Source organism: Aptenodytes forsteri, unplaced genomic scaffold (assembly GCF_000699145.1).
Source record: "Aptenodytes forsteri isolate BGI_AS27 unplaced genomic scaffold, ASM69914v1 Scaffold207, whole genome shotgun sequence".
In the NCBI taxonomy this organism is placed as follows: Eukaryota; Metazoa; Chordata; class Aves; order Sphenisciformes; family Spheniscidae; genus Aptenodytes; species Aptenodytes forsteri.
This window is the reverse complement of record NW_008794836.1, coordinates 8,863-23,456: the sequence shown is the minus strand read 5'-3', so window position 1 is coordinate 23,456 and position 14,594 is coordinate 8,863. Positions and strand designations below refer to the sequence as shown.

Genomic DNA, 14,594 nt, shown 5'->3' with positions numbered 1-14,594 from the left:
GACAGGATCACCCATGTCCAGTCACACCACTGTTCCAGGGCTAACCCTGTAATGGTAGAGTCAAGGGATTTTATATGATCACAAACCATCAGGACATTGGTTTTACCCACCGTCTGGGCCCACTTGTCTAAGGCTGAGTATGAGAGAGTCACCTCCTCCTTGCAAAATGAGCTATGCAGTCAAGCACCCTCTCTCACAGCTAAGGTGGCTTAGGTATCACAAAAAAATACAGATGGATAAAGATGGGTAAAACAAGACCATCTCCCTGCATCCCTTCCCTGCACCTCACAGTTCGGGCAAGGCACCAGAGCAGGGTTTGGTGAGCTGCTGGTGCACACGGATGTGCAGGCACATTAGCACACACACTCCGATGGGGACTAGTTATATGCCACTGCCCTACAGCCTCTCCTGGACTGACTTACAAATGAATGTCCTTGTGATCTCTGTTGCCTAGACTACCCAAGTCAGCTCTAGTCAGCAGTAACTTGTTATCACCTTTCCTTTATTTGGCCGGGTGAAAATTTGGAAACCAGCCTGTACTTTCAGTGAAAACCACAAAGGAACAATTATTAAATAACAGAACTTAAACATTTCCGAAACAAGCTAGAAAACAGATCTTTTTATTAGGAACAAAATCATCACGGGAAAAAGAAAAAAAAACACCAAAAAAGAACAATAGCTGGGCATGAACACATACAGTTAAAGGAAGAGCACAGGCTGCATCACTTCTCTCCTGACCTCACAGTAACAGAAACCTTTGCCCCGTTGCTGAACAGCATCTTCAGCAGGGAAGGACAGAAAACCAGCCATGTCCTATCTGCCTCATAAAGACATCTCGAGTCTCAGATTCCCATCTCAATGGGAAAAATCCTTCCCAGTCTGGGTTTGCACCAGTGGTGGTGCTAACAGCTGCCAGGGCACCCCCAGCCCTCCCAGGGCTGACAGCAGCAAGGCAGCACTAGGGCAAGCTGGAGCCGGGACGCACCAGCCCAGCGGGACAAGGCTGGCCCAGCTCTGTCACCCTCAGCACCTGAAACGCTGGCATCTTCTCCAGTACAGCTCAGAGCACCGTTCAGCCTTCGAAGCATGTACTGGAGTCGACTGTCCCCTGCCTGCCTCTGCCAGAAATTGCAGAAGAGAAGCAAAGCTGACTACGTCCCCCCATTTCGGTGATGCTGGCCCCTGTTCACCCAGCGTCGCCGCCACTGTGCTGCCTACAGGCAGCTGCCACCCCAAGCGCGCGGCGTCACATTTTTGTCATTCAACTCACAGCCTTTGAGGAATGTTTGTACTGAAAGGAGATAGCGCAGCACCATGAGGAAAAGAATTATTATCTCCCTCCTACCGTGGAAAATCTGATTCCTACGGCAGCCTTAAAAAGCAGAGACAGGCTGAATCACCACCAACACAGCACACAAGATCCAAAAATCTTCTAAAAAGAGTCACAGGACAAGGAAACAACAAGAACAACCACCTATGGCTGGGTGTCACCTATGCAGAGCTTTGCCATGTACACAGACATTAAGACTTCCAGGTAAGCATGCAGCCGTCCCACCAGCTCCCCCGCCTGGAAGAGAAGCGTTCAGTTTGGTTTTGATTTTGCTGGGGTACTTGCAGACCTCGTTGGGTGGTATTTACAAGGCACACCTTAAATCCGTTTCCAAAGGATTCATGGCACAATGTCAGCACAATATAAAACAGGGACAAAATGACAAGGGAAGAGAGGAATGCAATACACACCTCCCCATCCCTTTCGGCTCCAATTTGTACCATCTCTGCTTTTACTCTACCATGCCTTTCTAGCCCTTTCGGCTAGTTTAACACCAACATGCCTCGCTTCCGACTACCAAAATGCACTTACACAGTAAATACCTTGCCCTGGCAGTGCATCCTGCAGCACTCCCCGTAGCCTGACAGCCCTGCTGCCCCTGGCAGCTTTGCCAGGGACTCAGCTACCTTCTGCCTGGGACCGAGTCCTTGCCCTCGCCTCACCTTGTCCTTCTTCCCTGCAGGTCTACCCCAGCTGCTCCACTCGCAGACCTCCCCTGAGCGGAACAGGACGTGTGTAGCAGCAAGACTTGCCTAAGAGATCCTATAAATTGCTGCTGTCTGTGCAAATAACACAGCACTGAAAAAGCCTACATGCACAGGCAGATGGCCAGCTTAATCAGCTTGCAGTAGCTAAACCATTACACTAAAGGCACTAATGCTTGCACTGATGAACCATCTCAGCATTATAATAAATGTTTCTGCCAAAATTACACACCCAAGCCCCAGGCACCGTTCTGCTGCAAGCAAGCAAGCTAGTGACAGAGCTGTTTTAACTCACTGGCAACCCGAGCAGTTCAGGTTCTGGCAAAAGGTAATCAGTAGCCCCCTGCCATTACAGGGCATCAAAAGGCGAGCAAGCCAGCCTCACCTCCCGGGGTCTGCATGCAGCAGCCCCTACCACCACTCCTGGCCCCACACAGCAAGCGGTGAGGGCCAAATCACAAAGGGCGTAGAGCTCAGAGGAACGATTCAGATAAACACCCGGCACAGCAGATACCTAGCTGAAACCACCATCGAGCTTTTTTTGCAGGGCCTGTGAAAAGTGCCTTGAAATCTCCTGAGAAGAGGCTTTCTCAGGAAATTTCTGGCAGGTCTTTGTTTCTGTCTGGGACTGACACCTCAATCCGCCTGTCATGCCTGCCCCTTGCAGGAACCGCTGGCTGGCAAAGACATAGGAAGGCGTGGGGTGGGCAGGGAGCAGGAGGAACCGCCTGTCTCATTTCAGGCTGTCCTCTAGGGCTCCACAGTTTAGCTGCAGGTCTATTAACAGGCGAAGCATCAAAGAGCTGCCCAGTTTTGTTTGTTAGTGAACCTGTCAGCCCACGGCAGTGCGGCCTTTAGGCAGGGAGCAGGAGGAACCGCCTGTCTCATTTCAGGCTGTCCTCTAGGGCTCCACAGTTTAGCTGCAGGTCTATTAACAGGCGAAGCATCAAAGAGCTGCCCAGTTTTGTTTGTTAGTGAACCTGTCAGCCCACGGCAGTGCGGCCTTTAAGCCATGCATGTGCTTTTCCCTATATTTTCTTTTTCTTTTTTTTTTTTTTAAATGACATTAGCAGGCCTGACACCTCACGTCTTTCCCCTGCTAAAATTTTCCGGACCAATTCTTACACACAATGAGACTATGGGATGCAAAGGACGGGTGTCATAGGCTTCAAGACAGGGTGGAACAGCAAGCATGCCAGATCAGTCATCAGTCGGATCCGGGAAACAGTCCGAGGCATTTTCCTGGCTTTCCACATCAACTATGACCTCTGGGTCTGGCATTTCCTCAGGCTCTATCTCCACTGGTAAGTTTTCTTCCACTAGCAGCTGGGGCTCAATGCCTTGACCAGTCCGGGCAGTGTCTGAAAAAGAAGGGAGAAACAGTTTATAAGTGCCTACGCTATGCTCACTCTCATGGAAATCCTCCTCCCAGTCCCTGATGCTGCAGGCTGCCTAACCCACTCAGTCCCCTCTCCCCAGGTGTCTGCAAGTCAAATTTCAATTTTCTGTGTAACTACTCATTTATTGAGCTGTCCCTCGTGGCTTTAGACACTTTGGTGCTGAAGCTTTCTGGGCTCAACTGCCCAGAATATACCAAAACACCAAAGCCAAATCTATTCAGTTACATCTGAGTAATTAAAGCTGGCTAACAGCACACATTTAATATGTTCTTACCTAAACACTTTCCACACGCACCTCTGCTTTTTACTTATTTGTAGAAAATTTAAATATGGGATACTTTGTGAGTCAAACTGACAATGCATAATTTTTTTATTAAAAAAAAGTTCTACACTTTAAGTATATTAATATTAAACAATGACCTGAATGACTTTTTTTTTTCCCTTTCTTGCACTATGTTCACGAGTAGCATTTAATATTTTGAAAGCAGAGCAAAGCAGCATCCATGGGTAGACATAAAGCATAGCTGAGCTGCTGAGAGGCTGCGCATGGTACAGTGAAGGACACCAGAAGTGAAGACAGTAGTGCTGAGACCAGGCTGTGACCTATGTAATGGTGCTCCAGTTCATGATGTCTCTGCTAGACATATTGATGATGGTGCATTACTAGGGAAGGTGTTGCCAGCATTCATGTTTGTGAAACAAAATTGAGGGAAACATAATGCAAAAAGTGGAATATTAATATCAAGCACTCACAGAACAGGAGATTTCTAGAAGGTTTTTATCGCTGCGCTCTCTTGACCATACTGTGCTAAAGCTGTGAGGTTTTATTCTCAATTTCTTTGAAGGATTTAAAATGTGACCGTATTCCCACTTTAGCCGCAATTTAAGGAAATACACAAGCCTCTGACTTTGATGGGATTTAGCTGTGTTTACAGCTCAGCATATTGGTGGGTGCTGTCCTGAAGATGACTGCTTACAAAAACAATGCTGATTTTCATAAAATGTTACTCATGAGAAGAGTGTGTGTGTGATAAAATTGCAGGAAAACTGCTAAGTTTTGGGGGGTTGCTGGTTTTGAGATGTGTATTTTAGCACAGGAGATACTGGAACAGACAGTCTGCAGTCTGCTGGTAGTACTCTCTGTGGGATGCTTATGAGACAGCTGCCGCTACATCTCATGGCTGGGTGAGGGCAAGAGCTACCCCCCATGCAGAAGCCGAGCACGAGTAAGGTACTGATAAATGACCTGCTGCAACTTCTGTCGTCTGGACAAGATGCAGCACCTTCCCTCCGCTAGTGAGTCCGAGGCCCCTCTCTACAGTCAGCTCCTCCCTCATCAGCCACACACATCCATTTTGTCCTTCACCCTCCTAAACAAGCTATCTGTCTGACTTCAAACAAGTCACTGGACCCACCAGGCTTTGGAGGGCAGTCGATTTGGGCAGCTTGAGCCTCAACAGGGTCTCCGTTGGGGGGGCTCTTCACACCTTCACTGGAGACCACGGACATTGTTAGTCCGTCATCCTTCTCCTCCTCTGTAAAACAAAAACCAGAGACTTGAAGGAAAGAGGTCCCCCACATCCCAGCAGCCTCAGCATGGTCATTGCGAGGCCAGACCACCAACACATGCTTGCATCTCCTCCTCATGCGGCACTGGCTCCATTCCTGGAGCAGACAGATGCCGAGTACAGAAGGCCATTGCAACCTGTCAGAGACCAGCTTGGCGATGCTGGCAGGATCACAGCTTGAGGTGGCCTCACTGGGCATGGGCAGATTGCACTCAGGGACTGGTGCTGACAAAGGACTGCCATCAGAAGCCTTCAGGTCATTTCAGGATCCGACCTGAATGAGGCTCAGTTTTCTTGCCCATAGAAAAGGTTTTGCTGTGTTTCTTTCTGGCCAGGAGCACGTGGTGGCAAGCGTGAGGTGAAAAAAGGAAAAGTAAGGTTTAATTCAAGACCCCGCTGGTCGTAACAGTTGCCTATCAACAAGCAGCTTTCTGCTCCACCAGGTCAAGGGAAGGCTGGCTGGAAGACAAGTAGCCACCCACCTGAGACCAGTTTATGCTGAGGCTATTTCAACCCCAGCCTGCACAAACAGAGTCCTCTGTGAGACTCATCCCAGGGGGCAACAGTGTTCTCCACTCACCTGAAGGCACCGGGATGAACTTGTGTTTCCTCTTCATGCAGCAACATATGACTGAGGACACAACCACCACCAGGATAACCGCACCCCCTGCGCACCCTGCCAGGATGTAAATGAACCACGGGTATTGCAGCAGGTCTCCTGCAAGAAGGACATGACGTTGTTAGTTACCAGGGTGGACAAGCTTCTTTCTGCAAACGGGAGAAACCCTGCAGCCAGATTAGAGCATGTCGGCATTACTGTTGCTTTGGTTTGGATCGGGGGGGCTGATGCTGTGAACTGTGGCATATCGTGATTTATGTCACATTGTTTAATTATGGTATGGAATTTTTCGTTAAGATGCTTGTGTGACTAAGCCGCGTGCATTTGTTTCTGCCTACTCTGACCAGTAACATCTAAGGTAGTTCATAAGTTTTAATCAAATTTAACAGGGAAGGTGGTGGTTTGAAAGATACTACATTTCAACAAGTTTTATGAAAACAGGCAGCTGAGAAGAGGAGGGAGACCTAAGCTAGCATCTTCTGCTGAAAGAAAAGCTGCGGAGTCTACCCTCAGAGCTTGTATTAGGCCCCAGAGATTCCACTTAGGACTGCCATGTAACAACTACGCCAACCTCAAAGCAAGTCTGATCAGAGCCTGCACTTCCTCAGGCACCAGAGACTCCAGCCACCCGAGTCAGAGCGGTGGGAAACCGGCTTCACTGCTGCTCGGGGAAGGATTTCTCTTTATTCCCCTTCCCAACCGAGATCACGCGAAACGCCTAGCAGGAGGCGACGACTACAGATGGCTGAGCAGAAGGCCACACACAAGTCAGTGGTAATTATTACCCAGTTCAGAGTCCCTTGCTCAGGGTTGCTTTGACGGGTCAGACTTGCACATACGTTGCTGCTGAGCAGGGCAGCTGGTAGAGGGCATCACAGACTTGCAGAAAAGAGAGACCCGTCCAGACTCGCTCCTTCACTGAGTCAGTGTGCTCCAACCTGGGGCAGCCAGCAGGAAAACTCTTCTTCCCATACGAAAAAACCCATACAGCTCAACTATCGCTATTATCCAAATTCCTTAAAACTCCTTAGGTAAACCTATGCCATCCCTTTTTGAATCATTTGGCTGCTTCTTGGCTGCGCACACGCCTGCACAGCACCGCACTGCAGAAACCAACAGGCTCATTTGGAGCTTGTTTTCGAGACCCCAAACGCACAAATTGCTGCATATCCCCAAAGGCTGGGAAGTGTTTCTAACGTTCCAGGACATACTACACGCTGTCATGGTCCACATACTCACCAGAACAGTAAAAACAACTGTAGACAGGTGCTCCTGTGTGTGAAATCACACATACTTGAAGTATTTTCGGAGTGCTTGTTCCAGCCTCTTTAGAAACAGTTACCAAGTTCAAAAAATCTATACTCAAAATTAAACTTTCAGCAAATGAGAAATCATTTCCCTAATAATTTTATTTTCTTTTTGATGAAAGCTTAGAGAATATTGTCAAAGGCATAAATATATGTTGGAGATATTTTTTCCTGAATATTTTTTCCTAAAAATTTGCCATTTGTTAAAAAGGTCTTTTTGAGATATAATATTGTGTTAAAAATCGGTAGTAAACAAGTAATAAAACAAGTAATGAATCAATAAAGCCTTTTATATACATTGACTTGTTAACTTCTGAATCCTCTGCTTTAGATCCTGTGTGATCAGAGCCCTTTGGTGCCTGGGAAGTTTACAGTATTTCTGCAAAGTTGTTTTACACTAACAATTATTCAAAATTAATTTCATCAGCCAACAGGTTGCCCAAGTAGGTGCTTTTACATAGGTCTTATACCTACAGTGGAAAAACTATATTCAGCCCTTTGCCTGGAACAAATAATAACCCACAAAAATAATGAATTAGTCTTTAATTAATTTAATTGAATTCGTTTCTCTCTTCAATTCATTTTACTAGTATTCAGAATTGCTTTAGTTCACTTTTTACAAATGTGGTTGCATTTGGTGACTAAAAAGTAGAATCGCTGCTACTTTCTTGCTCCCAGAGCCTTCCAAATACGTGTTCGTGCACGTGTCCATCCCAACAGAGCTATCACTAAATTCCCCTGTGGGCTTTTCAAGAGGAAATGGGGAACCGATATTGCACCCAGGGGACTGGGCAGCCACCCAGAATAAGCAATGGTAGTTGTCAGCACTCGCGTGATTTATCACAGGGCTTGATTGAACAGCTCATGGATGTTCGCATCCTCATTCCCCAGTGCCTCAGCCAACTTGGGTCTGACTATGCTGAACAACCTCTGACCAATTTAACTGGACAAAATTAAGATCACCGCTCCACAATCGCAAATGCCAAACTTGTACAGATTGGCCAGTGCCGCCAACGCGATCAGGCATGAACAGCCCACGGCATTTCTGCTGAATGCCAGCACACGTGATATAGGGTTTATGTCCGTAATTTTGCTTTCACACCAACTGTATGCCAACCATAGAAGAAAAGACAGTATCTGCTGTGGAGTTGGAGCGTCTCAGACAATTTCTAAAATGCTAGGTGCTATTGCACAGTACAATTTCTCTAGTAGCAAATGTGATTAAATTAATTACAGCTAAATTAGTCAAAAACCTTGTGGTTAAATTATGCCACCCTGATGTAGTTTTGATGACCATCTTCGCTGCCAGAGAGGAGAAAAACCTTCACTACTAGAGATGCAAGTGAAATCACACCCAAGGTTATCTAATTTTTTTTTTTTTAAATAAATATAAACTTACGATACAGACCAGTGCTTTGCATCATGAGGTTCTGGCAGTTCTGACCAGTCCTAGGATCCGGATTTTCTGTCTCATTAAACTATGGCCTGATTCAAGCAGAGTACTCGGCATCTATGGATAGCTTGCAAATGGATAAAGTCACAGCCTTCTCACAGAACTACATATCCGAGCAGGGACATGGAGAGAAAAAACCCTGCATTTCTTAAGTAAATGACTTGTGTCTTTACCCCACCTCTGATGGTGTGGGGCTGATGGAGAGACATTTATATAGACCGGTAAATCTCTGTGCAGCTGGCCTAGATAAGGAGAAAAGAGACAAGGCAAAACACCTCAGCTGAGTCCAGCAGCAACAGGACTGAACTAGCGGAGGTGTTTTTACAGGGACGTTGCAGAAACGGGAAGGCCATCTGGGTAATGGATGAATGTCAGAGTAGGAAGCAGCTCATGTTTCTAAACCGGCACAGAGGATCGGTGCGCAGGAGGATGCAAGGTCTTCATCACTGGGAAGCAGGAAAACAGACAGAAAGAGATCCATCCTTGCTGCAGGGTTGGGTAAAAGGACCTCCTGAACAAACTTTCATCCCTTCTGTGGTCATAGGCTGTGTCAGTCCGAGACACAGGAGGGAGAAGGAAGTGAAGGGGACACTTTCTAAAGGGAGGATGTGGTAAGTCTGGAAGGCAGCTGCCAGAGGACAGAAGAGTTGAGTATTATGCAGACAGCAACAACTCCTTAGTTTTCTGCTGCAAGACACCAAAAGGGAGATTTTCCGGAGACGCCGTTACTCACCATAGCTGCAAGACAGCACAACGGGCCTGGTCCTCGTGACGCTGTTCCCATGGTAAAACTTACACACAAATTCCCCAGGCACGGTTTTGTCCAGGCAAACCTCCTTCTCACCATCCTTAATGCAAGCCTCAGGGGCACTCAGCTTGATGCCATTCAGCAGCCACCGAAAGCTGGTGCTCTCGTTGCTGGTCACGTTGCAGGACAACTCTCCAGTCCCATTAGGGAAGCACTGGATACCAACGGCCAGCTCTGGTCGCACACAGCACGGGAACAGGGAGGAAAGAGAGAGGTGAGGAACCGACTCAGCAGTGAACATGAGCTGGACAGAAGCTTCCCTTACCAGCAGTCTCACTACCACCGCATTTACTGGTAGCCAGGGAGCACAGAAATAAGTAACCGGACTCTTCAGTGCCTGCCCCCAGCCCTGAAATGCTTAGCAGTGCCCACCCAAGCCTGCTAGTGACTCTTGGTCCCCGTTTTGGGGATGCCACAAAAATCTGGCGTCTCTTCATTTTCTTTATTGAAATTGTAAAAGCAAAAAAAGCCCCTGATCTGAGAGGACGGTGGAAACACCCAAAGTATCTGCCAGCCAGAGGCTTCCTCTAATCAGCAGATAACCGTAGCTTCAGAGGAGACTCAGCCCTCTCCTCCACCAGAGGTTTGTACTTTTGCTGTCACTCTGCCTCTTCTTCCATTTTAGAGAGGGACTAGTACAAATCATGCCCAACATAGGTATCAACACCAGACACCTGCAGTTAGATAGGATGACCCAGACTAGGACAATTTAAAACGAAGTAATGAATCATTGATCTTATTACATTTTCCTGAATTTCTCTCTTTCAGTCGACTACAGGGAGCCAACCTATTTCCTACATTTGCCACTTTGCAAATACAGACTAGACAGAGAAGTGGTATGGTTTTATGACAGTAAGAGTCACATTGAGAACGTCTATGCAAACATCCATGTAAATGAGCTCAGAAATCACTTTCTTCAACCAGGACATCACCTTCAGCTAAAATTCACTGCCTCCAGGAATACCTTTGCTGTGAATTTTTTTCCCTGACTTAGGTGTGGCGACAGAACACAAGGAGGAGACAAAAGTTCCCAAAGCAAATCTACTGAAATGGAGGTTAAACCCAGGACACTTCTCTGCAGTCTTTGCCTACTTCCAGTCTAAGCCCCTGATCTTCGTGCCAAGGAGTCACATCTTTGACCTACACTCCGCAGCAGTTCCGCCTGTTTGCGCCCGAAAGGTGTAAGGATTCATTTGTCTTCACTGAGACCAGTTTGCTCAGACATTTTCATTACAATTTCATACGCTTCAATTTCTCTTAGAAGCTTGTGTAAGTGAAAGCCCTGCAAAAGGAACGGTGGAGATGAGGCCAGAGAGCAATGATCGCTGGCTGCCTGGAGTGCTATTCAGCAGGGGGGCAAACCCATCTAAGCCTTCTCCATATTAACCCAAGCAATGAGCTGGATCCTGTACAGAAGCGACTTTGTTTCTGTCTTCTCACCCCGCAGGTGGATGAGCAGGCACACGAAGGGGAGCGGCAATTCTGAGGCCACAGGGAGGACAGTAGGGAGACTGGCACGGTAAGGTACTTATCGCTGGTCTCTGAAAAGACCCAGAAGATGCTAACCGCCAAGCTGCTCGGGGGCAGCTAAGAATCAGAAAGTCACACCCGGATTACTTTAGTACCTTTCCTCAGCTGCATGAAGCAGGGGAAAAACTCAGCACAGCTCAACCCAGACCTGCACAGAAGTCCAGTTCAGTTTCAAGAGCCAAGTCAGGTAGGGTTAACTCCTTAAGGAAGTATGTCCACAGGCAGCAAAATGCTGTCGGTCAGTGAGAGGTTTCATGAGAGCCATCAGGAAGAGTACTCTGGAAATGGACTGAAATCTCCAGCTACATGTCTACATACCGTAGGCTCAACTTCACAAACACTTCATGCTGCTGTCTCTTACATCAGGGAAAAATAGCACGTAGCTCAACTGACCGGCTACTTCAAGGAAGGCTCAACAGACAGGAGAGACTGACAACGTGGATGCAAAAAGCATCCCTCAGTTTACACTCACCATTACTGCTCCCTGAGGTGCCAGAGGCTTACAAAGCTGTTCCGGAGGCACCTATAGCTCCTGCAAGCTCAAGCAGTCTCTTAGGAAGAATTTCAAGGCACCAGCTTCCAGCCAGGCTCACAAGTTCAAAAGCTATTTGTTGCTAAGAAGGCCACTTACCAAATACTTCCAGTGTAAAAAATCTGGTGGTGTTGTGAAAAACAAACTCATATTTTCCTTCGTCCTCTTTCTCCACACTCCTCAGCACTAGGGAGCCATTCTGCAAGTTCAGGCATCTGCCAGCAGAAGTGCCGCACTTGGCCAACAAAGTATCATTTAAGACAGCTGTCAAGCATCTCACATCCCTCTTGCTCATTTTGGAGAGGTTCTGCAGACTTTGAATTCCCACAGAAAAGACTGCTGAGCCACCGCTGAGCACACCGGTCCGGGTGACAGAGCCTGAAAGGAGAGACACGGAGTGTGGGCAGCGAGCTTGCCGTGTCCATCCATCCCCCCTCGGCTGCCTCCCAGAAAGGTAAATGCCCAGGTGAGACTTAAGAGGAACAGACCCACCCCTAGTGACAGGCTGGGGTCACCAGTAATTGAAAATTAGAGGAGTGGGAAGCTTTCTATAAAGGCCAACTTTCCCCCCTGTTAACATGGGAGTGGTGTGCACGCCATGCGCACAGGGCGACGAAAGGCTGAGCAGCTGGTCTTTTCTCTCCCCAAATTTGACATGACCATCTACCACCCCCCCTCAGAGCTGAGAGGCTGTGCAAAGAAAGATCCTCAGGGCATCAATGCCATGGATCTTGTACAGAGGGTAGCAAAAACAACGGCTGCCTGCACAGCTGCTTTTACCCAAAGACTAAGGTCGCAGTTTTAACTTGAACCAGCCTCCCAGTATCCTTGCACGTTATTAAGTTGCTGCACGCAAACCAGAGATGGGTAAATGGCAGGGCGACAGCAGCTCGGGGACTAACCCAAGGTCACACCGAGCATTAGGAGCAGGACCACATTGCTCTCCAGCCCCTCCAGCCAGCGTTCTGCGTACAAGGACCTTACGGTCTCTGCTGAAATGCTTTTACAGATGCAGTACACTGAGAAAGTACTATATTGCTAGTTATCATTTGTTTACTAAAAAAATAATCTGTCTTACTTTGGTCTGACTGTCCCTTTCATGCATTAGCAGTTACACTATTTGACGTCTCCCCAAACCTGGTAGAGTCCTTAAAAGATCTTGGAGCAAAATTAAGGTGTCTGCTCATCTAGGCAAATCTGCGCCAACTTCATAAAGAAAAATCCCACTTACCATGCGTAACAGTTGTTATCACCAGCAAGCACTGGAGAGTAAAAGGACAGCTGAAATCCATTTTAAAGAGCTCCTTGAATCATATGCTGAGAAGACGATCTGGCTACAGAGCACAGTGAATATAGCATTCAGGAAATGATGTCAGAAGCAAGAGTGGAAAAAAAAAAGAAAAGAAACTCCATAGTGGACAGATTAAATAATGTTTCAAAATAGACCTGCCAGGTTTTGGGTGACTGAACTCGGGCTGAACCAACGCGAGCCACGATGTGCTCTGCAAAGTCCCGCACCTCGGAGCTAGCTGCAAGTGTGAGAATAGGGCTGAGAGGTGAGGAGAGACAAAAATATCTCCCGGTCAGCTCACCCCGTTTAGGAAGATGCTAACGCCGAGACCGGGCAAAGGTGAAACACCTATTTCTTTCATCCTTTTCCAGTTTATCAAAGTACAGCATCCCCACCCAGGGAAGAGAAATCAGTCCAGTCAGATAAAGCACCGTACATGCAGTGTGCTGATTTTCTGAAATACCAACAACGATCAGTCACGGAGAGTCTCACCAGCAGGAGGTGTGGAAGAAGGCTCTCCCTCTGTACGCAAAGGCTACGTTGCCAGCCTGAACTTTGCCGGGCTCTTCTAGTGACCGAATGGTACCTGCCATGCAGGAAAGGGCTCCCGTACAGCCACCCCAGGCAAAGAATAAAGGTTACGGGAAGCTAAGTTGCATTGCAAAACTAGGCTGAATGCAGCCCGAAAGCCACTCTGGCTCTGTTAGGAGTGCAGATCCCAGAGACGAGACTGAAAAGCCAATCTTGAAGAACTGCTGTGAATCATTTATCTACAGGGCCACACGGGGCCAGATACTTTGTTCACACTCATTGAGATGGCTTAAAGCACGCTGGCATTTTGCACTGAGTGCCGAGGTGGATTACACAAGCAACGCAGCAGAAACCGTCTCGCTCACTGGAGGAAGTAAACCACCATAGCTTTAAAGCCAACATCTGGATTTTTTTAGACGCACTTAATAGATGCGCTGGGGAATAACTGTGACAGCTGTTCAGGATGTGGCTGGGAATCTTATACTTCCATGCTGTTTCTCTGGACACAGACATAGACACAGCCCGTTAAGGAAGCTCCACACGGTAGAATTACACGTATACACACATTTCTGAGAAATGTTTAAACCCCTTGTGTTGTGGTCTGCACTGTTTTTCAAACAATTTGGCTCTGCTTGATAATTCCACATTTCCGCCAGTGGTTTGGCCCCTCTGACTTCTTAGCAATGACAATTACATCTCACCTCCTGCTCCCAGTGTCCAAAATTTACAAGTTTGTTCAAGGCTACCATAACACCATCCTGTCTTTATCATACGTGCATAGGACAGGCCTAAATTGATCTAAGATGTGACAGAAATAGCCTTCTCAGAGAAAAGCAGTGAAGTGAGTCTTCAGACACTCACAACAGTGCAGAGGAAGGGGGAGAGAGAAAAGTATTTACAGTAAGAAACACTTTCATTTCCTTCTGTGCTGCTGAAATGACATGAAGAAAATCTCTCTCAACGACTGCAAGGCTGGTGTTAACCATCTGCCTTGGATGTGCACATTCAACGTCATTTCACCTTCATGCTTGAAGGGCAAGCTGGTAGAGCTTAGGGTTGCAGTGCTGTGGTGGAGACACGAGACAGAACAGACAGCATGTGCAGGGTCGCTTCAAAATAGCACCCCAAAATGTTCAGAATCTCAGAAAAACAACAAAATGCAAAAGGGGTCTGCATACAGCCAAATCCAGCAAAAGTGCACCTTCTCCTCCAGCCAATGATAGCAGCCTCACAGAGCTCATTTACAGATTTGCAGTAAAATCAAAGAAAAATACGGCCTTTCTACTGTAGCTCTGTTGTTACAGAAGTGACTGCGTGACTGTGACATTGCGGTGTCCTGTAGTTAGTCTCCCTCTCAGTGACTCCAGGGCAAATGAGTACATTTATGAGTTCAATATTTCTGACTGCAAGTGCACCATACATCACGCAGTGTATGAATTCCCATTAGGCTCCTTCTGTCCCTCACATCCTCACTAGCTAAAAAAAAAAAAAAATCACACCCAAGATAAAGATGACAGCACA

At 47.2% G+C, this 14,594-nt stretch overlaps 1 protein-coding gene across 1 annotated transcript; it reads right to left on the bottom strand.

The window, feature by feature from the left end:
• Positions 1–3,234: 3,234 nt before the first annotated feature.
• Positions 3,235–12,543, bottom strand: LOC103894980. The gene is made up of 6 exons (XM_009274474.1): positions 12,483–12,543; positions 11,351–11,629; positions 9,115–9,363; positions 5,583–5,720; positions 4,850–4,969; positions 3,235–3,395 (listed from the first exon to the last, which is right to left on the bottom strand). Exons 1-6 carry the CDS (start codon positions 12,541–12,543, stop codon positions 3,235–3,237), a joined length of 1,008 nt encoding a protein of 335 aa, XP_009272749.1.
• Positions 12,544–14,594: the final 2,051 nt, after the last annotated feature.

Excerpts from the sequence above, each read along its gene's own strand:
- LOC103894980 (XM_009274474.1), bottom strand. The coding sequence starts at position 12,543 with ATGGATTTCAGCTGTCCTTTTACTCTCCAGTGCTTGCTGGTGATAACA. Across the intron at positions 11,630-12,482 it reads GATAACAACTGTTACGCATG|GCTCTGTCACCCGGACCGGT; the intron begins GTAAGTGGGATT and ends CTCTCCTTTCAG. Across the intron at positions 9,364-11,350 it reads TTTTACACTGGAAGTATTTG|AGCTGGCCGTTGGTATCCAG; the intron begins GTAAGTGGCCTT and ends GTGTGCGACCAG.